Consider the following 23772-nt stretch of genomic DNA (forward strand, 5'->3'; position numbering starts at 1 on the left):
TTTTCCGGGACTCGTGAACTATTCCGCTAAGGATATCCCAAACTTCACTACCACTGGGCTAATCCATTGAGGAGGTTGACCAGAAAAAACAAATGTTTCCGATTTGATAAGATCAGAAAGCTGCCTTCAGAGCTCCGAGAGACAGCTTGACAAGTGCAAATCATAGAATCCTTATAGAATCCCTACAATGCAGAAGGAGGCCATTCGGCCCATCAAGTCTGCGCCGACCCTCTGCTAGAGCACTCCATCCAAGCTCAGTCCTCCGCCCCATCTCAATAACTCCTTAACCTAACCTAAATATATTTTTTGGATACTAAGGGACAATTTAGCATGGCCACACCTAATCGGCACACCTTTGAACTGTGGGAGGAAACTGACCTAAGGCTGGAATTGAACCCTGGTCCTTGGCACTGTGAGGCAGCAGTGCTAACCACTGTGCCACCCAAAAAAGGAGGCCATTCGGCCCATCGAGCTTTCACCGATGCACTGAAAGAGCATTCTACCCAAGCACGACTCCCCTGTCCGATCCCAGTGACTCCTCAACCTAACCTGCACATGTTCGCATTGCCAAGGGAGGTTGTGGAAGCAGATACATTAACGGCATTCAAAAGGCATCTTGACAAACACATGGATAGGATGGGTATAGAGGGATACGGCACAAGGAATACTGAGGGTTTTAGCAAAGGTTAGTATCACACTTGGAGGGCCGTAGGGCCTGTTCCTGTGCTGTACTGTTCTTTGTTCGGACTGTGGGAGGAAACTGGAGCACCCGGATGAAACCCACCCAGACAGGGGGAGAAAGTGCAGTCACCGAAGGCCAGAATCGAACCCAAATGCTGTGAAGTAGCAGTGCTAACCACTGTGCCACCATGCCACCCGAACTCGAACCCTGCGATACTATGATCCAGATGCACCAACACAAATCACAGCTGCAGATACCGATACAGTAGGATTAGGAGCCGTGCTCATGCAAATACACGCTGAAGACCAGGGAATCATTGCCTACGTGAGCAGATGTCTGACAGATGTGGAAAGGAGATATTCCCAGATGGAGGAGGCGGCCTTGGGATTGGTGTGGGCGTGTGAAAGACTCCATTAATCATTGTTGAGTTTGAATTAGTGACGGATTCACGCCACTAGGGATGATTCATTCTCCCAGATCCAAACCATACCTCTGAATCGGGAGGTGGGTTTACAGCCTCCAGAAATTCAAGGACAAGGTGGTTTACACAGCGACTGAGGAAGGAGCAAACACACAGATCCTCACTCGAGAAGGAACCGGAATCAATTGTGTGGTTTGTAGCAGTTATACCAAGAGCAATGGCAACTAGAGAAATTGAGAGAGTCGGGCAAAGATCCAGAATTTGATGACATCAAATAGAGAATCCAGGTTGGAAACTGGGAAAATTGCTCAATCAAGGTGTGCTTCACTGTACAAGATCAGCTGTGCACAATTGGGACGTGTGAACTCAGAGGCAGTAAGCTTACAGTCATGCAGAAACTTAGGCCGAGATACAGGACACCAGATCATGAGGGACACTTGGAGGCATGTTAGGAGGCATTTGTCAGGGCTAAAAGGCTGGGAACAGACGAAGCCTGCGTGGAATATAAGGAAAGTAGGAAGGAACTTAAGCAAGGAGTCAGGAGGGCTAGAAGGGGTCACGAAAAGTCATTGGCAAATAGGGTTAAGGAAAATCCCAAGGCTTTCTACACGTACATAAAAAGCAAGAGGGTAGCCAGGGAAAAGGTTGGCCCACTGAAGGATAGGCAAGGGAATCTATGTGTGGAGCCAGAGGAAATAGGCGAGGTACTAAATGAATACTTTACATCAGTATTCACCAAAGAGAAGGAATTGGTGGATGTTGAGTCTGGAGAAGGGTGTGTAGAAAGCCTGGGTCACATTGAGATCCAAAAAGACGAGGCGTTGGGCATTTTGAAAAATATTAAGGTAGATAAGTCCCCAGGGCCTGATGGGATCTACCCCAGAATACTGAAGGAGGTTAGAGAGAAAATTGCTGATGCCTTGATAGAAATCTTTGGATCCTCACTGTCTTCAGATGATGTCCCGGAGGACTGGAGAATAGCCAATGTTGTTCCTTTGTTTAAGAAAGATAGCAAGGATAATCCAGGGAACTACAGGCCGGAGAGCCTTACGTCAGTGGTAGGGAGATTACTGGAGAGAATTCTTCGAGACAGGATCTACTCCCATTTGGAAGCAAATGGACGTATTAGTGAGAGGCAGCATGGTTTTGTGAAGGGGTGGTCGTGTCTCACTAACTTGATAGAGTTTTTCGAAGAGGTCACAAAGATGATTGATGCAGGTAGGGCAGTGGATGTTATTTATATGGACTTCAGTAAGGCCTTTGACAAGGACCCTCATGGTAGACTGATACAAAAGGTGAAGTCACACGGGATCAGGGGTGAGCTGGCAAGATGGATACAGAACTGGCTAGGTCATAGAAGGCAGAGAGTAGCAATTGAAGGGTGCTTTTCTAATTGGAGGGCTGTGACTAGTGGTGTTCCGCAGGGATCAGTGCTGGGACCTTTGCTGTTCCTAGTATATATAAATGATTTGGAGGAAAATGTAACTGGTCTGATTAGTAAGTTTGCAGACGACACAAAGGTTGGTGGAATTGTGGAAAGCGATGAAGATTGTCAGAGGATACAGCAGGATTTAGATTGTTTGGAGACTTGGGCAGAGAGATGGCAGATGGAGTTTAATCCGGACAAATGTGAGGTAATGCATTTTGGAAGGTCTAATGCAGGTAGGGAATATACAATGAATGGTAGAACCCTCAAAGTATTGAAAGTCAGAGAGATCTAGGTGTACAGGTCCACAGGTCACTGAAAGGGGCAACACAGGTGGAGAAGGGAGTCAAGAAGGCATACGGCATGCTTGCCTTCATTGGCCGGGGCATTGAGTATAAGAATTAGTGAGTCATGTTGCAGCTGTATAGGACCTTAGTTAGGCCACACTTGGAATATAGTGTTCAATTCTGGTCGCCAGACTACCAGAAGGATGTGGAGGCTTTAGAGAGGGTGCAGAAGAGATTTACCAGGATGTTGCCTGGTATACTGTACCACACTGGAGTCAGTGTTCTCCAGAATGCGGGTTTATACTGTACCACACTGGAGTGAGTGTTCTACTGACTGAGGGTTTATACTGTACCACACTGGAGTGAGTGTTCTACAGACTGAGGGTTTATACTGTACTACACTGGAGTGAGTGTTCTACAGACTGAGGGTTTATACTGTACCACACTGGAGTCAGTGTTCTACTGACTGAGGGTTTATACTGTACCACACTGGAGTGAGTTTTCTACAGACTGAGGGGTTATACTGTACCACACTGGAGTCAGTGTTCTCCAGAATGCGGGTTTATACTGTACCACACTGGAGTGAGTGTTCTACTGACTGAGGGTTTATACTGTACCACACTGGAGTCAGTGTTCTACTGACTGAGGGGTTATACTGTACCACACTGGAGTGAGTTTTCTACAGACTGAGGGGTTATACTGTACCACACTGGAGTCAGTGTTCTCCAGAATGCGGGTTTATACTGTACCACACTGGAGTCAGTGTTCTACTGACTGAGGGGTTATACTGTACCACACTGGAGTCAGTGTTCTCCAGAATGCGGGTTTATACTGTACCACACTGGAGTGAGTGTTCTACAGACTGAGGGTTTATACTGTACCACACTGGAGTCAGTGTTCTCCAGAATGCGGGTTTATACTGTACCACATTGGAGTGAGTGTTCTACTGACTGAGGCTTTATACTGTACCACACTGGAGTGAGTGTTCTACAGACTGAGGGTTTATACTGTACCACACTGGAGTGAGTGTTCTACTGACTGAGGGTTTATACTGTACCACACTGGAGTCAGTGTTCCACAGAATGCGGGTTTATACTGTACCACATTGGAGTGAGTGTTCTACTGACTGAGGGTTTATACTGTACCACACTGGAGTCAGTGTTCTACTGACTAAGGGTTTATACTGTACCACACTGGAGTGAGTGTTCTACTGACTGAGAGTTTATACTGTACCACACTGGAGTGAGTGGTCTACAGACTGAGGGTTTATACTGTACCACACTGGAGTGAGTGTTCTACTGACTGAGAGTTTATACTGTACCACACTGGAGTGAGTGGTCTACAGACTGAGGGTTTATACTGTACCACACTGGAGTGAGTGGTCTACTGACTGAGGGTTTATACTGTACCACACTGGAGTGAGTGTTCTACAGACTGAGGGTTTATACTGTACCACACTGGAGTGAGTGTTCTACTGACTGAGAGTTTATACTGTACCACACTGGAGTGAGTGGTCTACTGACTGAGGGTTTATACTGTACCACACTGGAGTGAGTGTTCTACAGACTGAGGGTTTATACTGTACCACACTGGAGTGAGTGTTCTACTGACTGAGAGTTTATACTGTACCACACTGGAGTGAGTTTTCTACAGACTGAGGGTTTATACTGTACCACACTGGAGTGAGTGTTCTACTGACTAAGGGTTTATACTGTACCACACTGGAGTCAGTGTTTTACAAAATGCGGGTTTATACTGTACCACACTGGAGTGAGTGTTCTACTGACTGAGGGTTTATACTGTACCACACTGGAGTCAGTGTTCTACAGACTGAGGGTTTATACTGTACCACACTGGAGTGAGTGGTCTACTGACTGAGGGTTTATACTGTACCACACTGGAGTGAGTGTTCTACAGACTGAGGGTTTATACTGTACCACACTGGAGTGAGTGTTCTACAGACTGAGGGTTTATACTGTACCACACTGGAGTGAGTGTTCTACAGACTGAGGGTTTATACTGTACCACACTGGAGTGAGTGTTCTACTGACTAAGGGTTTATACTGTACCACACTGGAGTGAGTGTTCTACTGACTGAGGGTTTATACTGTACCACACTGGAGTGAGTGTTCTACAGACTGAGGGTTTATACTGTACCACACTGGAGTGAGTGTTCTACAGACTGAGGGTTTATACTGTACCACACTGGAGTGAGTGTTCTACAGACTGAGGGTTTATACTGTACCACACTGGAGTGAGTGTTCTACTGACTGAGGGTTTATATTGTACCACACTGGAGTGAGTGTTCTACTGACTGAGGGTTTATACTGTACCACACTGGAGTGAGTGTTCTACAGACTGAGGGTTTATACTGTACCACACTGGAGTGAGTGTTCTACAGACTGAGGGTTTATACTGTACCACACTGGAGTGAGTGTTCTACTGACTAAGGGTTTATACTGTACCACACTGGAGTGAGTGTTCTACAGACTGAGGGTTTATACTGTACCACACTGGAGTCAGTGTTCTACAGACTGCGGGTTTATACTGTACCACACTGGAGTGAGTGTTCTACAGACCGAGGGTTTATACTGTACCACACTGGAGTGAGTGTTCTACTGACTGAGGGTTTATACTGTACCACACTGGAGTGAGTGTTCTACTGACTGATGGTTTATACTGTACTACACTGGAGTGAGTGTTCTACAGACTGAGGGTTTATACTGTACCACACTATACATTGAGGGTTTACACTGTACCACATGTTGCAGCTGTATAGAACCTTAGTTCGGCCACACTTGGAGTATAGTGTTCAATTCTGGTCGCCACACTACCAGAAGGATGTGGAGGCTTTAGAGAGGGTGCAGAAGAGATTTACCAGGATGTTGCCTGGTATGGAGGGCATTAGCTATGAGGAGCGGTTGAATAAACTCGGTTTGTTTTCACTGGAACATCGGAGGTTGAGGGGCGACCTGATAGAGGTCTACAAAATTATGAGGGGCATAGACAGAGTGGATAGTCAGAGGCTTTTTCCCAGGGTAGAGGGGTCAATTACTAGGGGGCATAGGTTTAAGGTGCGGGGGGCAAGATTTAGAGGAGATGTACGAGGCAGGTTTTTTTACACAGAGGGTAGTGGGTGCCTGGAACTCGCTACCGGAGGAGGTGGTGGAAGCAGGGACGATAGTGACATTTAAGTGGTATCTTGACAAATACATGAATAGGATGGGAATAGAGGGATAATGACCCAGGAAGTGGAGAAGATTTTAGTTTAGACGGGCAGCATGGTCGGCGCAGGCTTGGAGGGCTGAAGGGCCTGTTCCTGCGCTGTACTTTTCTTTGTTCTTTATGTGGGGTTTTTGTGTGTATTGGATTTCTGTGTTTAAAATGTCAAAATCATAAATACGTAATTAAATATTTTCTATGAAAAAAAAATCTTTGGGTTGTGGGGATAGAGACCACTGCAGACATGGAGAGAATGTGCAAACTCCACATGGGGCTGGGATTGAACTCGGATCCTCGGCACCGTGAGGCAGCAGTGCTAACCACTGTCCCACCTTGCTGCACTGACATTCATACTTGAAGGAGCCAATTTTCCCAGTGAGTTTGGAAATAGTGATTTGTTAAGTTTGTTCTCAAAATGTATCACCACATGTTGAGTAAGGGATAGAGTAAACGGCGTACACCGAGCAGAAAAACCATGAGCATGTTTTTGTTGGGAGGGAGGTCATAATAACAGCTGATTGTGTGTGTGTGGACTTGAGTTATAGATACTAGACGGCACTCAATTCACAAACGGCAAGGTGCGATAATGGAGTCACTTGACTCTGGTGAGCGTGAAGGTCAGATAGCACATGCTCAGAGGTTAGCTAGCATGGCAGGTGAAATGATGCTGCTCTTGCAGTTAAATCTGTGACTTTGAGTCTCATTCTTTCCGCCTGAGATGTGGTGATCAGATGCCAATCCCAACAGGATTCCCTGTGTGTGGACTGCTGGCAGGCAGGGAGGGGTCACTCCCTAATGGCCCCCTCGGGCTGATTGGAGGTGTACCCCTCAGGTTGTATTCATATCTGGATTTCTCCCACCTCTTAAATCCCACTCTCCTCATCCCCACTCCCCTCACCCCAGCCTGTCAGCTTGGCACCTGGCGAGACCCCGACATTTGTCTAAATGACCCACTGGTTCTATGGTTCAATGATCTGGTTTAAGGATCCAGTAATGTTACCAGTAAGTTCCCATTCCTCTACTCTTCATTGATGGTCACGGCTCGAGGCATCTTTCACCTGCCAGCAACAATTTGGTTTGAGGTTGTGGACCCACGTAGGGACAGCCCGTCATCACAGACTGTTTCTCACAATGCTATTTTCCATTACCGCAAACGCCACTGCTGAGAAAGACCCGTGAGCATTGCCAGGCACCTACAGTTTCAGATGTGACTCAGCCAGGAAATAGCTACACTAATCCCAACCAGCGTGCAATGGGTGAGCTGGTGACAGATAGCTTTAAAGGGTAGGTCAATATAAATCAGTGCTGAGGACAGTGTAATCCAAACAAATCCCAGCTCACTCTGACACAAAGCACGGGATTGGTTTTCAATTTTAATTTGGCAATCAGACAATGGAGGATATCTCCACCATATCCCCATTTGTAGCAAAAACATTAAAAATATTATTAACACTATAAATAGCCTCCAGGAGATTGGCTTCAATCTGATACTCACTTTTAAGGAGTTTGGGTAGATTGAACGAAAGGTGCTTGCGAAATCTGGGTTAATTTATTTAAATGTTACAGACGCACACATCTTACATGTTATTTGAAGGTTTTATGAAATGCTGGTGGGCGTCTCAGCAATGAGATCAAAAATAAATCCCGAAGCATTTCCTGGCCAGGCGAGTGGATTTGTAAGTGTAGTTATTACTGTGACAGTTGGTGCAAGTGTTACCGTAGCCATGTTCCCTTCACTCGAGTCTGAAGATCGTGGGTTTAAACCCAGTCCATGTGGTGTAGGCACACCCACTGTGCAGTTAGGGAGGGAGTTCCAGGATTTTGACCCAGCGACAGTGAAGGAACGGCGATATATTTCCAAGTCAGGGTGGTGAGTGACTTGGAGGGAACTCCAGGTGGTGGTGTTCTCGGGTGTCTGCTGCTCTTGTCCTTGTTAACCATCCTGAGACAAACTGAGTCAGAGATTTCCTAGTTAGGAATGTACTGGAATGTTTTGAAATAACCCTGTATTTGATAAGTGTGGGAATAAGATGAATGCAAGAACATTTAGCTCTGGTGGTCGTTAGTTATTGGGGTAAAATCTAAGCGATTTTTAATGTTTTTGCAAATTTTGTTAAGTTCATTGTTTCTGCCTGGACTAATATTTTGATTCAAGGCAGGGGTGATTGACTGGAGGTCTATTCTGGGGGGTTGAGGGGGATCTCTTATGGGTAGGGGTCTCTGTTATAGGAGGGGGGGGGGTCTGTGTTACAGTGTGGGGGAGTCTCCGTTATGGTAGGGATGGGGGGGGGGGGGTCTCCATTAGAATTATAGAATCACTTAGGGATCAGGGCCATGCTGGCAAATGCCTTCACCAATCCACACCCGCCGGAATCCTGGCCGCGAGGCCTGGAGCATCATGGAGACGTGGAGAATCGGGCTTCCAGCCCGTTAGTAGGATGGAAATGGGCCTATGGTGGGGCACCAGAGCATCGCAACCGTTTTTCCCCGACACAGGATTCTCCACCGCATCAGGAACTCCGCTACTGGTGGCAGGCAGCCGGGTATGTCCCCCCCCCCCACCCCCCCATCTTATTCAAAAGCTCTGTAGAGTAATCAGGGCTTTGATCTACCATCATGACAATACATTTTATTTGCCTCATATAAAATATACAATAAAAGTGTTTGGAAGGGAGAAACATGAAACAGCTACCAAGATTTTCAATTTAGAGATGCTGGACTGCACTTGCATGAGACAGAGACTGTCCAGAGTAAACTGGTCAAACCAGTAAATGGACAACATGACTGAACTTGGGAGGAGGTTTACAGAAAAAGATTTAAATCTGATAGAGAATCAGTTTAAACCCTGAAAGGGCAAGGTTTCCTCTTGCCAAAAAAGACAGGGAATGTCAAACTAAAAGCGAAAGCATTCAAAAATGCAAAATTATACATAGATCATGGAAAGCTGGAAGGAGCAGCAAAGAGTGAATGAACATTTAGTAAGAGCTACAAATAAGGAGTATGAACAGAAATTGGCAAAGGATCTCAGAATCAGCACAAACATTTTTTTTTACAATTATATTGGGCAGCACGGTAGCATTGTGGATAGCACAATTGCTTCACAGCTCCAGAGTCCTAGGTTCGATTCCGGCTTGGGTCACTGTCTGTGCGGAGTCTGCACATCCTCCCCATGTGTGCGTGGGTTTCCTTCGGGTGCTCCGGTTTCCTCCCCCAGTCCAAAGATGTGCAGGTTAGGTGGATTGGCCATGATAAATTGCCCTTAGTGTCCAAAATTGCCCTTAGTGTTGGGTGGGGTTACTGGGTTATGGGGATAGGGTGGAGGTGTTGACCTTGGGTAGGGTGCTCTTTCCAAGAGTCGGTGCAGACTCGATGGGCCGAATGGCCTCCTTCTGCACTGTAAATTCTATGAAAACTAAAAGTGAACAGCAGCAATCTGGCCCCTTTGTAAACTGGCAATGGCAATACTGTCCAAGTAAACGAGTCACATTCTGGAAAAACAACTTTGGATTATTATTATTCCTATGAACAATCACTACATTAAAGACATACTCACCAACTTATCATATGGCATCTAATGATGTCATTTGACTTTGGCAGGAGTTTTTAAACTTACTTGAAGTTCCTGACTCCACAATAGGATCCACCAGGTTCACAAGCTGACTGATCTAATGGGCGGGATTCTCCCGCAATTGGCGGGATAGCCCGGCGCCAACCACTCCGGCGTCGGGGCCACCCGGAAGTAGCGGAATCCTTAGAACTTCCGGAGGCTAGGCCGGCGGCGGAGGGGTTGGCACCGCGCCAACTGGCGGCGAAGGGCCGGCGTGTTCTGGCGCATGCGTAGATCTGTCGGCGTGTTCTGGCACATGCGTAGATCTGTCGGCGTGTTCTGGCACATGCGCAGGGGGTTTCTGCTCATGGTGGAGTCCTACAGTGGCCGGCGCGAAAGGAAGGAGTGCGCCCACAGCACAGGGCTGCCCACAGATCGGTGGGCCCCGATCGCGGGCCAGGCCTGAATGGGGGCCCCTCCCGGGGCTGGATTCCCCCGCACGCCACCGCCCCCCCCACCCCCCCTGCCCCACCGAGGACCGCACCAGCCGGCCTACCAGCCAGGTCCCGCTGCGTGGGACCGTGTCCATTTCACGCTGGCGGGACTGGCCGAAAACAGGCGGCCGCTCGGCCCATACGGGCCTGGAGAATTGGCGGGGGGGGGCGACGTTGCCAACGGCCCCTGACCGGCGCGGCGTGATCCCCGTCCCTGGGGAAAACGGGCGGTGGAGAATAGGGCAGCCAACGTCGGAGCGGCGGGACGGGATTCATGCCGCCCCCTGGAGGTTCTCCAACCCGGCCGGGGGTGCGGCGGGGGGGGTCGGAGAATCCTGCCTAATGGCATTACGAATGTACCTGCCTTGCTGGACTCGGGGAAATTTAATATTAAGGCAGGTATTTAAAAGGCCGAATCCAATGACACTTTGAGTGTATGTCGATCAGTTCATGTCTGGGGAACATTTCCCGGACCAGGCAAAATGGCTGCTGGCAGGAATTGTCTGTGGGGCTTTAAACCTTTGGTTTCCCGCCACCATTGCTGCCTTCATTATAGTCTTCCTGGCATGGGTTTTCCCAGCCTCAGGAGAACAGAATCTGGCCCACTGCCTCCTCATGTTTAATAGCTCTCCTCAGAAGAACCCTGGGACCTTTGTGTTGTTCTTTTACCAAGAGGCAATAAAGGAAGACTTTGCATCAATTCATCATTAATTATTAACACTTGAAAATCCCTAATGGACGTTTAATCTTGAAATAGAAATAAATTTTGGCCGGAATTCTCTGGCGTTCGCTGGTGGCCGGATTCTCTGGTCCCGCTGGCAGCATACCTCCATCCGTGGATTTCCCAGCAGTGTGGGGTGGCGTCAACGGGAAATCTCATTAACAGCAGCGGGAGCAGAGTCTCCCATTGCCAGCGAACAGCGTGCTGCCGAGAAACACACAGCTAGGGTACTGGAGAATCCCACCAAAAATGTGTAAAAACGCTCAGTTTTATAGATTGAAATGTTTCAGAATTTCACTTACTTAATGACGTACAGGATGTATAAAATGTCCGCCTGGTCTTGGAGCGTGAGGCATTCTTTCAGCTGTTCAACTAATGATGCAATATCAATCTCGCCATGAGCATCCTTGGGCAAGCTGAGACCCACTCGATGATCCAACTTCTTCAAAACATAAATTGTGCAAGTTTGTTGAATTTTACCATTTCATTAGTTTTCTTTAACCTTACTATTAAATTTGAAACATAGCTTATTAACAATCTGGATGCTCTTCCTGTCTGCACAATTCTGCTTCCTGGTACCATGTTTTTTGCCCCATCGTTTGTCAAATGTTCCATCATTATAAATAATTGTGTCTACAGTTAGAATGGGCTTTCCTACGTAAACTTGCAACAATGCAATTACCTATAATGGTGGTGCTACTCGTTGAACTTTATCCCTCGTGCTCTGATTGCATTTTTTTTTTCCAAGCTGGTTTATCCAAAGGTAATTTTAAAGATTGATATTTTAATGTGTGAGATATATTTCATACTTTGATGTAGGAATGGAGAATATGTACTTATTCAGAATAACAATGAAAAAAGGAACACAGCTATTCGCAAAACAAAAATAAAATCTTCAGTGACAGAGATAAAAATGAATAAAGGATCAGGCACAGTAGCAGGGCTAGTCTACAAAAAATGAAGGGAAGAGAAAAAATATGCAGGCAAATCAAATAAAACATTGAGTGGGGAGGTTTTACCCAACTCAAAATTAATTGGTCAGAAGAGGTAGGTGAAGAGGATAAGGGAATGATGGAACTTCTACAATGAGTTGTTCTGGGAGAGGTGTTTTCAGAACCCCAAAATGTATCATGGAGTTCAACCAACCTCCACCTTTAATGTCTTGTTGCTTTTGAAGCACACGGCTTGTTCTCCAGGTGTGGCATTACAATTATGGACAAGTGGGTTTTTAAACACAAAACAATGTTTATTCCATGAACTCAACTTAACCTTTTAAATAAACATTGGATCACTTAACACCCCTTACTTCAAAGATAACCCCAAAAATATTACAACACTAAATAATCCTTCAGTTATTCCTTTCAACATCCAAGAGACTTAACACCTTTAAACAGAAACACATCAGGTTAAAGGCAGTACTATTATGAGTTTAAATCACCCAAATGATCCAGGGATAGTCTTTCATGGCAGAGATCACAGCAGATCCAGCTCACTGCAAACACAGACACACCCAAGCTCTTGTCCTCAAAACTGAAACTAAAACTGCAAAATGGCTGAGCTAAAAACCCAGCTCCACCCACACTCTGACATCACTGCATTTCTTAAAGGTACATTGCTTAAACATCCATTTCTTAAAGGCACTCTCACATGACAGAGTACAGGACTCCTTTCTAACAGGGCCTATAAGACAGAACAGGGTGCACGGTGTTGCCAGTGACACTGGTAAGTCAGACAGGGCCCTCCGACTCCAGGCTGTCCAGAGGACGTCCACCAAGGGCATCAAAGGGCACAGGGTGCGGAAAGTAGCATGCGGCAACCACCTCTATTGCACATCCTGGGGATACACCAGTACGTAGCAGTAGACCATGGCAGATCAATAAGCGAGAAGAGCACCGAATAGGCACTTGCTCGGGGGAATGGAAATCTGTCACAGTACAATGTTCACTACTGAAACATGTCATATCTGATACATGTGAAGCCTCACAGGGGACTTGGCTGCACCCCCATTCCCGCACCACCACTGGCGCCCAACCACTGCCACCCCATCACCCCTCCCCCCGGGCACAGTGGTCCAAGATGCCAAGCCCCCCGATACAGATCCCATTCAGAGGATGGGTGTGAGCGCGCAGCAGAAAGAAAGGAGTCTTTTGCATAAACCGAGGAGCACCAGAGCTTTCCCCACAGCAAGTTATCACCACTCTCCTGCCATCTATTTGACCTGCTGACACTGCCAACACAGGCCCATCACCCTGGGTTACACAGGGGGGATAGGGGAGGAGGCAATGTTTATGGGGGGTGATGGAGAAGGAAATGGGGTTGGGGGTGTTGAGCTGACGGACAGAGCCTCGTCCTAGGAGAATCTGAATGAGTGCCTCCCTGGCCCTCTTGGCATGTCGGACCCTCACCACAGCCTGTCCTCCATCCTCCGGCCCCTCCTTGGGCATGTCCTCCAACCCCACCTGGTCCGTCTCCTCCTCAGGCGAGACCACATGTCCTTCTGCTCCGCTAGCATGTTACCCCGCTGATGTGCCAGACTGTGGAGGGCACAGCAGACTACAAGTCGGAGACCCTCTGGGGGATACGAGCCAGAGCGGTCAAGGCATTGGAACTACATCTTGAGCAGTCCAATGCACCCTTCGATGACAGCACAGGTGGCCTCATGTGGGCCTCATTGTAATTGGTCTCCACCTGGTTCTCTGGCTTCTGCTCTGGCATCATCAATCAGGACCTCAGCGGGTATCCCTTGTCCCCCACGAGCCAACCCATCACCCTGCAGCGACGTGGCACATGTGCTGCACTGTCTCTCTGCTGAGACACCGTTTTCTCATCATATTCTGTCCGTCAGCTCATGGAAGGACCAACAATGCCTGCACACCTTGGCACATCACTGGCCTCCCCTTCTGGCTTCCTCCTCAGCCTGATTGGTGGCTGGGCTTCAGCGTGTGGGGCAGCCCCTTGCACACGTGGTGCTGCCTCAAGCCTGTGTTAGCATCGCTGTCTTCTACAGCGTCTGGCCACCTCAGCTGCCACAAGCAACACAAGAGTAGCCTCCGCAGGATTTACACCAACAAACATTGTTTTATCTGGATGGAATTGGAGAAGAGAAGAGGCCGACAATCAGTTAGGGCTTCGATCCCGGGACCCTCAAATCCCTTAGCTTGACCGTCCCGTCTTCTCTCAAGAGTGCCATCCATCGAGCCAGTTGTGCTGGCAAACCTCACTCTCCACATTCACCCCTGGCCATATCAGGAACCCCTATACCCCAGTCCTTTTCCGGGAACAGCGAGGGAGACCTTGTTCAGCTGCCCTCCACTCACCCACACATTTACCCTTTGATCACAAGACAAGCTTCAAAGGTAAAGCCCTGCTCTTTAGTGTTTGATTGTTGGCAGATGCCTCTATGGTGCTGACGCTCCTAGAGTACAAGCACACTGTTCAGGCATCAGAGGTTGGAGGACATGCAGTGCGTTAATCATCTTCTGAGACATGGCACCTGTGCCTTCGAGGAGGCACTTGAGAGTTCAGGTGAGTGAAGTCCTCTCACAACTAAAAAGGCTAATTCCTCATTTGAGATAGCCTCAGCTGTGAAGCTAGAGGCTGCTCACAGTCAAAGGGGGCAAAATTGAATTCCAGTGGTATATTGCTACAGTAGCACAGTGGTTAGCACTGTTTCTTCACAGCGGCAGGGACCCGGGTTCGATTCCAAGCTTGGGTCAGTGTCTGTGCGGAGTCTGCACCTTCTCCCCATGTCTGCGTGGGTCTCCTCCGGGTGCTCCGGTTTCCTTCCACACGTCCCGAAAGACGTGCTTGTTAGGTGAATTGGACATTCTGAATTCTCCCTCAGTGTACCCGAACAGGTGCCGCAAAGTCGTGACTAGGGGCTTTTCACAGTAACTTCATTGCAGTGTTAATGTAAGCCTACTTGTGACAATAAAGATTATTATCATGAGAGAAGCTGAACAGACAGGCTATAGTTGCTCCTGTTCTGGGTCTCCACAATATGTAAAGACTTGAAGGCCTCACAGACGCAAAGCCCCTCACTCTACCCACCCAGGCACGACCCCCTACCTGGGAAACTCCAGCCCCCAGAACAACACCCCCCTCCCCTGAGCACTGGGGCAATTGGGCAGCAGCTCTGGTACCCTTGAACTGCATACTGGAAAATGGAAATTCCTACTCACCTCCTCATATCCGCCAAGAAGCCATTGCGCCAGATTCACGTTTTTGAAAAGGAGTAATAAATGACACCACGTGACTTCCCACTGGGGAGGCGGGTAATTCACAGGAGGCCGCTGCATTTTACTTCAATCTCGTTAATGAGATTGAAATGAATTCAAATTAGAGTTAATGATATTCTCGCCATTTGGGGCAAGATCTGGAACTCACCATCGGGGGTGGGTCGGGTGAATTGCAAAATGGTTCACGCCTGGCGGCAATTTTGATTTTGCCCTCTCCCATTATTCACCTGTGCGCCCAGATCTTCTGAATTGCGGTAGAGACCAAATCAAGTTCTAAGTATCGATTGCAGACTTCATTACATTTTTAAAAAATCACTTGCATTCATAACCTATTGCATTCCTTCAACTAAATAAAGCTTAATAACAATAAACATTTCATTCGATTCCACAATCCCTTATAACAACAAGCAATGGAATTCATCCCACATCAAAGATTCTATAGCCGTTTGTAGCTGTCAATGGAACTCTGAAATGGCAAGCAACCTACTGTGATAATGGATGGTTGTGAAATCAGTTATGCAGTAGTAATCCAGTAACAAAAACCCGCAGCCTTATGTCACCAGACAGAGTGAAATAGCAAACAATCATTTTTTTTTAAAACACCACTTTTTCCCCCAAAGGTTTAAAGGGCAGGATTTTTAAGTGCCTTGGCAGCTCTCTGAACCAGGTGCTTCTGACAACATTGGCAATTGATTTTGACAGGGCTGTTGACAGTTACAATGAACTTGACAGTAATGAGTTTATGCACTTTTTAAGCACATTTATGGCAACTTTAAACAATTACAAGGGCACATTACCACCCCCAAAAGACACCTGACTTACCCCAAAAGTGTGATGGGCCCCGATCCAAAAGGATACTTTATTTCACCAAAGGGATACCCTTGCTATCCAAGTGAATCCCCAAATGCAGACTTGCTCCTGCTGTTTTAATCTCCACACTCCGGGATTCACACTCATGGCCTATCAAAATTACACTTCAGTGGAGGCAGCCGGTGATATCAGTGGCCAGTTTTTTTCATAAACCACGCAAGCATGGAACACACCACACTCCCAACTCGACCCCAGCAAAAATGGGAAGTAAATATTCGATAGCACGCTGCAGATTCTGGACCTTTCCTCATGTATTCACAAGTTTGTTTAACCAAATCTGGCCCAATTCTTTTCTAATTTAGAAAAAAACAATTGTAGAATTCATTTATGGGATGTAGGCATTTATTGCCCATGCCAATTGTTAACCCATTTAGATACATTAAACAAAGTGTTAAACACTTTTGAACACTAACCTTCACTGGCTGTGAATTTGGTACTTCCAATAGATTTAGAGGTTTCTGTTGAGTAATTGGAACTTTAACAGGCAAGTACATGGAAGCATCTGTATGAAAAATCAGAGTAGATATTCAGAAAATTGGGCTAGACAACACTTTCAGCAGCAGTGCTCACACCGATCTGGTATAGGTTTTGATATTATCTATTGCTCAGTAAAATAAGAGAAGAATTCTGTGGATGGTGGAGATCAGAAATGTTCCGAAGAAGGGTCATATTGGACTCAAAACGTTAACTGTCTCTCTCTCCACAGATGCTGCCGGACTAGTCGGGCATTTTCTGTTTTTATGACCGATTTCCCAGTGACACAAAGATTTGGATAAAAGTAATCTTCATTAGTGTCACAAGTAGGCTTACATTAACACTGCAATTAAATTACTGTGAAAATCCCATTGACAATTACGTTGATAATTAACTCGTTTATCGTAAAACTGAATCATACTCAACCCAGGATAAAGTCAAGTAATTCAGAGTTTTAGAAGTGTGTGCACGTTCATGTTTGCTGGGGGCCTCACATCTACAGAACTGGCATCTTTTAACCTGCCTGCCTTGGCAACCGCCTGCATCTGCTTCAGCCTCAGAGTCACTGGCCCTGACTCCAGCCCATCCCTGCTACCCCACCATGAAAAAGGCTGGAAGGACACTGCCAGGTAGGAAATGAACAGAACATCGGAAATTTGCTTTACTCCCCTCTCCAGGATGAAAATCTAGCCCGGTGGCACTGTGGATATAAGTATGCATGGGTGTGCATGTGTATGTATGTGTGTGTTTGCATGTTTTTGTGTCTGTGTGTTTGTGCACAACTTTGTGTCTGTGTGGATGTCCCTTTCTCAGTGAGAGTATTTGTGTGCCTGTGCGTGTGTTTGTGTGTGAGTTGCGTGTCTGTATGTGTGTATGCGGAAGGTCGTAGAATCCCGCCCCATAACTTTCAGTCTAAACCAAATGAATGAAGTTAAATTTCCTTCCACATACTTTTGACTTCCACGCCAAAAATCTCTAGTTATTCCACTTCTTAGAAATTGGAGGATTGACTATTTGCCTTTGTACTGTACTGATTCATACAAGAGCGGAGTGATTTCCTGGGCCTTACTCGCCTTCAAATATCCTCCAACCTCCCCACGGTTCTAGTCTCTGTTCAACACCAAGGTGTTGCTTGCGTCTTAAGTGTAACCACCTCAGATCTGAACTTTTGTGGTTCTAAAGTTCTTTAGCTCTGAAGACATGCCTGTAGGAACTCCCTGTCTTTTCCCAGGTTGACTATCTCAGAGGACAAACTCTAAGCTTACAGCTGAAGTCCAGTTTGATTAAACCAAGCCGTTTGGAAGAGACATGCCCCCATTAAATTTCTTATTTACCGTTTGCGTTTTCAATTGTTTACCTACCAGGCAGCTTGGTCAGATGATCAGTTCCTGGAAAAAGTTGCTTCCAGAGAAAAGTAATTCTTAAAGAGACCATCACCCCAACATAACATGTGTGTGTCTTACCCCCAAAAACACATTGGGCGGAATTGTCCGTCAGCGGGATCCTTCGCTTCGCCGGCAGCGCACGCACACCCTTGAATTTCCTGACGGCGTTTGGGTGGCCACAAAGGAAAACCCATTGGCCAACTGCCAGGATGGAGGATCCCGCTGGCAGCTGGGGAACACTGCGCCAGAAAACGGGTCTGGCAGGGCGGAGAATCCCGCCCATTATATATTGACAACATTTATTTTGCAATTGTTTTTGTGAGATATTTAGAGTGGATACAGGTCTATAAGGTCTAGTTGTAACCCTTCCCGTCAAGCAATTAAATTGGTCAATGTGCCTGATCTCAGTGCCTTCACACGGACTGCGATTGTGACTTGTTCTGAGTGATAGAGAAAGAAGTTCTATCAGGTTGCACAATCAGCTTCCCATTCAGCTTGAATCGGGGGGGGGGGGGGGGGGGGGGGGGGGTGGGTGAGGTAAGATATCCGGAACCTTATGTTGCAAATAATTTATTAGTTTGCCACTTCCCACTAGCCCCACCTGTTATACGTTTTAGTTACCGTTGTATGAAGAGTCAAAAGTCCTGTTCCTTTTCACCAAACATCATTTATTTCACTTCCACTGCCTCTGCACAAAACTCTAACAACTCACCACCTGACACAAGGGCCACCTGAAGCCCCTTTACATATCATTGGATACTTAACATAAATGAGACAACGAATTGCAATGTCTCTTAATGCATTACTTAACTCTTAACCCATTACTTAACGGTCTCCCCTTCCTTGGAGAAAAAAAAATTAGGTGAAAACAAAATTTAAAGAAACTCAAAAACACACACGCAATTTCCCCCCCTTCTTTTTTTTCAAATTTTTTTTTTTTTGAAGAAAAAAAAAATCACAGAAACATTAACAATATCCAAAAGTTAAATTTGTCAATATCTGAGATATATAAAAGGCCATATCCACCGCCTCTACAAAGCTCAACGTCTCAGCAGCCAAAGTGCTTTCGACCACTTTCCTTATTTTCTTTATTTCCCACACAAGAGGACATTTACCTTTGTTCCCCAAGAGGAAAATTATAAAACCTTCTGTGCTTGATTTGCATAGGACGCATCACTATAAACTATGCATTTCAAGTGCCTAAGGTCACCTAAAACCGGGAACCTCAAAACACACTCCTGCATTTTTAATTTGGCCAAACGTTTATTTGCTCTTATTATTATGGGATCATTCATTTTTGTACTCAACTCTAAGACATCAAAACTCACGTCCGGTCTAGTCGGTCTACCTAACCAATTCAGTTGCCCAATTAAACTTTGCAGTTGCTCTTTTTCCATCTTTGAAACCTTGCATCTTTTTGTGAAAACCCAGCCACGACTAATTGCTATTGGGCTGATGCTTTCCAAATAAGATTTCTGACGTAAAGTTGCCCCTAACTTAGTCTGTCCGATTTCCAGTCCAATATATTTAAACGCACCGGAAGCCTGACTTCAGACCGGAATTCTTTCCTCAAACCAGAGATTACAAAAGCTTCAAAATCACTAGTCCCCCCCACAAAAATTATTTGGCATGCATCATAAAAGATGCCAGAAAGGTTCCCTTTATAGTGCCAGTAAAACATTACCGGATCTACTTTCAACTGGTAACAGCCTAACTTCAACAAAACTGATCTTACCGAAAAATACCAGACTCTAGATGCAACATTTAAACCACATACACATTTGTTCAACTTCCAGAATACCCCTTCTGTGTTAGCTGCCTCTTTAGGAGGACGGAGAAAAATGTCTCTCTGGAGCTAATGCCCCTGCAAGAAGGCAGCTTTCATATCTATAGATTTGCATTCCCATGCCTTTATGGCTAAAAGAAGATCTTTAAAATAAACCTTTCCTGCTGTAGGTGAATTTACCCTTAAATCCTGATCTTCTAAGATTTCTTCAAATCCCCTTGCCACAAGCCTGGCCTTTGCCTTATAAGTTCCATCCGGAAGAACCTTTTTGGTGCAAATCCATCTGTGGAACAGAGCTCTTTGTCCCCTATCCGGTACTTCCGTGTATACCCCAAATTCACTCCAACTATGCAGTTCTTGCTGTTTAGCATCTTTGATAACTTTTCATATAATTTATTGGAAGCCACCAAAATCTCACGTGCATGTGGGCTTCTACTCCTATTAGTATTCGTAGTGTTACTCATGTTCCGAGACCTTGATAAACTACGTCCCCTCTCCCACCTGGTAACTTGTTCTATACTGCTTGATCTTTCCTATCTGCTGTGGGATGTCCTTTCAAAATTCTCAACCTTTTCCTGCGGACCTGTTCACTAACTGGTGTACTATCTGAACTGGCACTGCGTTTCTGTGACCTCCATGTTCCCAATCCATTGTCTTAACTCCCTCCCCCGAATGCTGTACATTCAATCAATGTTTATACTTTCCAGTGGCCTTCCCTGCTCTAATAACAGTTGCATCCTTCCATTGACTAGACCCTTCAGGCAAGAATGTCACCTTTGTACGAACTTTTGGTAGTTGTCCTTTTGGAAAAATGGCCTTATCCCAGATCTTAAGGTCCACAGCCACAATGTCGTTAAAATCCCGGGCCAAAGGTAGGGTTACTATCAGTCGTGCTGGTGTCCTTCTGTACTTCCTACAACTTCACAGCAATCACTAACCTGTTCTATCAGTTTAGTATAGTCTTCATTCCTTACTTTAATACATTTTTCAGCCTCCGAGGAGACGGATGTGCAAATTGCCTATGCAGTTTTAATACAACAAGCTTTTTATCAGCCAAAGTCCCATTTTCAACTGCCATTAACACATCCTTAACCACTCTACTTGAAATATTATTTGTCAGTAATGGAATACAATAGTGTCCCGACTGTGTAAATTGTAAGTCCACCGTCTTTCCAAAAACTGTTGCCTTATCCTGTTCCATATCCAGTTTCATGTGTGCTTTCTTCATCGACGATCTGCTCAGAAGCAACGGTACCTCACTTGATACAACATCCGTGCTAATGAAATGATTCACTCCGGTAATATTGCAAGGGATCACCACTCTTTTCAGCGACTTCAGAGTATTATCATCCCCAAACCTGAAACTTGTGGAACTTTCTAATTGCTTAACCTTGTTGCGACTTTCAGCATTCAAGGAATACAGGTAACATTTTAACCAGTCAATTCCACACACAGTAGATGTGCAGCCACTGTCCAATACAGCACAATTGAAGGATTCTGCAACCAACACCCTCATTACCGGTGTAAAACTGCTGGTTAATAGGACAATGTCTTCTCTCTGAACACTATCTTTTTCCTCTTATGACTCTTCCGTGTCATGTGTCGCTTCAAACACTCTATCATAACGTTTTGGACAGTTGAAGACACAATGGTATTGAGAGTCACATCAAAAACATTGATTTATCATGCCCCGTGCATTTCTGGGGTTCATCTTCCTATTGTAAGTTCTAACTGGGTTTCTGTCTTCATAATTTCCTTGTCTCGATCTCCTTCTATAGTCTTGGGCCCTGTTCGTAGTCATACGATTTCGCCATCCTGTTAGCAGTGTATCTTCCATATTCTGCTTTATAGCAGACTGACCTATTTGAGTCATCAGAGCCATTGGAATCAAATGTTTCCCAAGAAACTTCTTGAACGCTTTTGTCATCTGATCGAAAAAGGTATCCTCATCCGTAAACTGAACTCCTGTCAAAACCAGGAGCCTATCCATGTTGCTCACTCTAGCACAGTCAAGTAATTTAAAGGCCAGCACAGACTGTGGAATTTCCAGGTTGTGTTTCTGCAGCCTTTTATATAGTCTGCCAAATTCCATTATATAGCCTTCCATGGAGAATTCCTCTATTTTCTGGAACTTATCAAATTCCGACCATGCTTCATAAGCACTTAACAAGTCATCTTTCTTGTAAATCTTATCCATATATTGTAATATAGTCTCTGTGCGCCGCGGGGGGGGGGGGGTGGGTTTGTCGCGACGGGTACGTACGGAGCCCAATGGGCTGCCGCGCGGTCGGGGCCGTAGGCGCGGGTATTACGCGCGGCCACGTCTAGGGAGACTGCTAGGGCCCGGGCCTCTGAGAGTCCTAGCGACTCTCTTTCTAGAAGTCTTTGGCGGATTTGGGAGGAATTCATACCTGCCACAAAAGCATCGCGCATTAACATGTCCGTGTGTTAATTTGCGTTCACCGAAGGGCAGCTGCAGGCTCGTCCCAAAATCAGCAGCGCGGCGTAGAATTCGTCCATCGATTCTCCGGGACCTTGCCGTCTCGTCGCGAGCTGGTAGCGAGCGTAGATTTGGTTAACTGGGCGGACATAGAGACTTTTCAGTGCTGCGAACGCCGTCTGGAAATCCTCCGAGTCTTCGATGAGGGAGAAGATCTCCGTGCTTACCCTCGAGTGCAGGACCTGTAGTTTTTGGTCTTCTGTGACCCGGCCGGTGGCCGTTCTGAGGTAGGCCTCAAAACAAGTCTGCCAGTGCTTGAAGGCTGCTGCCGCGTTCACTGCGTGGGGGCTGATCCTCAGGCATTCCGGAATGATCCTGAGCTCCATAGTCCTTTTTAGGCACGCTTAATAAATTGTAGCGCACAAAGACTCCGTGAGATGAATAGAGTGAAGTCGATGAGGCTTTATTAAGCGTGTCTGTTCCCCCGCAGCTCGATAGTAGAATAGCCTGCGGGGGAGGACTCCGGCTTCTTATACTCCGCCTTCAGGGCGGAGCTAGAGGTCAACGGCCAACCAGGACCCGGGATCTGTCAGCCAATGACACAACGGCCAACCAGTCCCACATGACCCCTAATACATACTACCACAGTCTCCAGACCTTCTTCTGAGTCTAACTCTTCCAATTCCAGCTCAGAAAGCACTTTTTTTTCGGATTTTACTGTCATAAGGTAGAGAAAGAGCCAATGCCATACCTTGTTTTCTCTTTCCCAAGGCAGTTACCTTAGTCCACATAACTACTGCACTTCTCTATTGGTTGTACGATTCCCTTTCAGAAAATAAGGGGGGATAGTCATATCCAGCCATCTTTATCCTGGGTTCAGCCATGTATCTTTTTTTTTTCCTTCTCACTCACTCCTTGGTTTGATCAGGAAACGTTGTATCTTTCAAACCTTCACATTTGCACAGCAACAATCCTCTGCTACCATTGTTATACGTTTTAGTTACCATTGTATGAAGAGTCAAAAGTCCTGTTCCTTTTCACCAAACACCATTTATTTCACTTCCACAGCCTCTGCACAAAACTCTAACAACACATCACCTGACAGAAGGGCCACCTGAAGCCCCTTTACATATCAGTGTCAATCATTGGATACTTAATATAAATGAGACAACTAATTGCAATGTTTCTTAATGCATTACTTAACTCCTAACCCATTACTTAACACCGCCATAGATGCACTACCCCTTCCTCAGTCTCGATAAGCGCCCTGCTCCTTATACATCTCTTCCATCCTGCCTTCTACACACAAAGAGTGTAGAAGAGCGTTGGCGGAGAATTACCCAAACTAGGACCACACGCCATCAAGCGATTCTCCGGCGACCGGAGAATTGCCGCCATTCACGCGCGAACGATGCGGTGCCGGTCAGGGGCCGTTGGAAAAAGCCCCCCGACGATTCTCCGAGCTCGACGGGCCGAATGCCCGCTGAGTCCCACTGGCGTGGTTCTAATGTGGTTTCACCCGGCGGGAACTCGGAGTCGCGGCTGATGGGGGCTTTATGGTGGGGATCAGACACCGGGGGGGTGCCTCGACAACGGGCAGGTCTGCGATCAGGGGCCACCGATCGGCGGGCCATCGCAATCCGGGAGCGACCTATCTTCCTCTGCGCGGGCCCGCTGTATGGCTCCGCCATGTCGGCGGCATGCGCGGCAAGGTGGGCCGTCACGTGCATGCGCAGACCCGCTTGCGGCCGCCATGTGCATGCGGTATGTCCAGCAGGG

The 23772-nt window shown here is 46.5% G+C and overlaps 1 protein-coding gene across 5 annotated transcripts in view; it reads right to left on the minus strand.

Annotated features, from left to right (window-relative positions):
- The window catches only part of LOC140428213 (phosphorylase b kinase regulatory subunit alpha, liver isoform-like), a 265545-nt gene that overhangs the window by 86951 nt on the left and 154822 nt on the right, over positions 1 to 23772 (minus strand). For all 5 annotated transcript variants that reach the window (XM_072514418.1, XM_072514420.1, XM_072514421.1 and 2 more), the window contains 2 exons: positions 16322 to 16410; positions 11103 to 11242 (listed from right to left, as the gene is read on the minus strand). In XM_072514418.1, the coding sequence (XP_072370519.1) occupies positions 11103 to 11242; positions 16322 to 16410 (229 nt within the window). The remainder of the gene's footprint in view (positions 1 to 11102; positions 11243 to 16321; positions 16411 to 23772) is intronic.

The sequence above is a fragment of the Scyliorhinus torazame genome, chromosome 8, assembly GCF_047496885.1.
Source record: "Scyliorhinus torazame isolate Kashiwa2021f chromosome 8, sScyTor2.1, whole genome shotgun sequence".
Classification (NCBI taxonomy): Eukaryota; Metazoa; Chordata; class Chondrichthyes; order Carcharhiniformes; family Scyliorhinidae; genus Scyliorhinus; species Scyliorhinus torazame.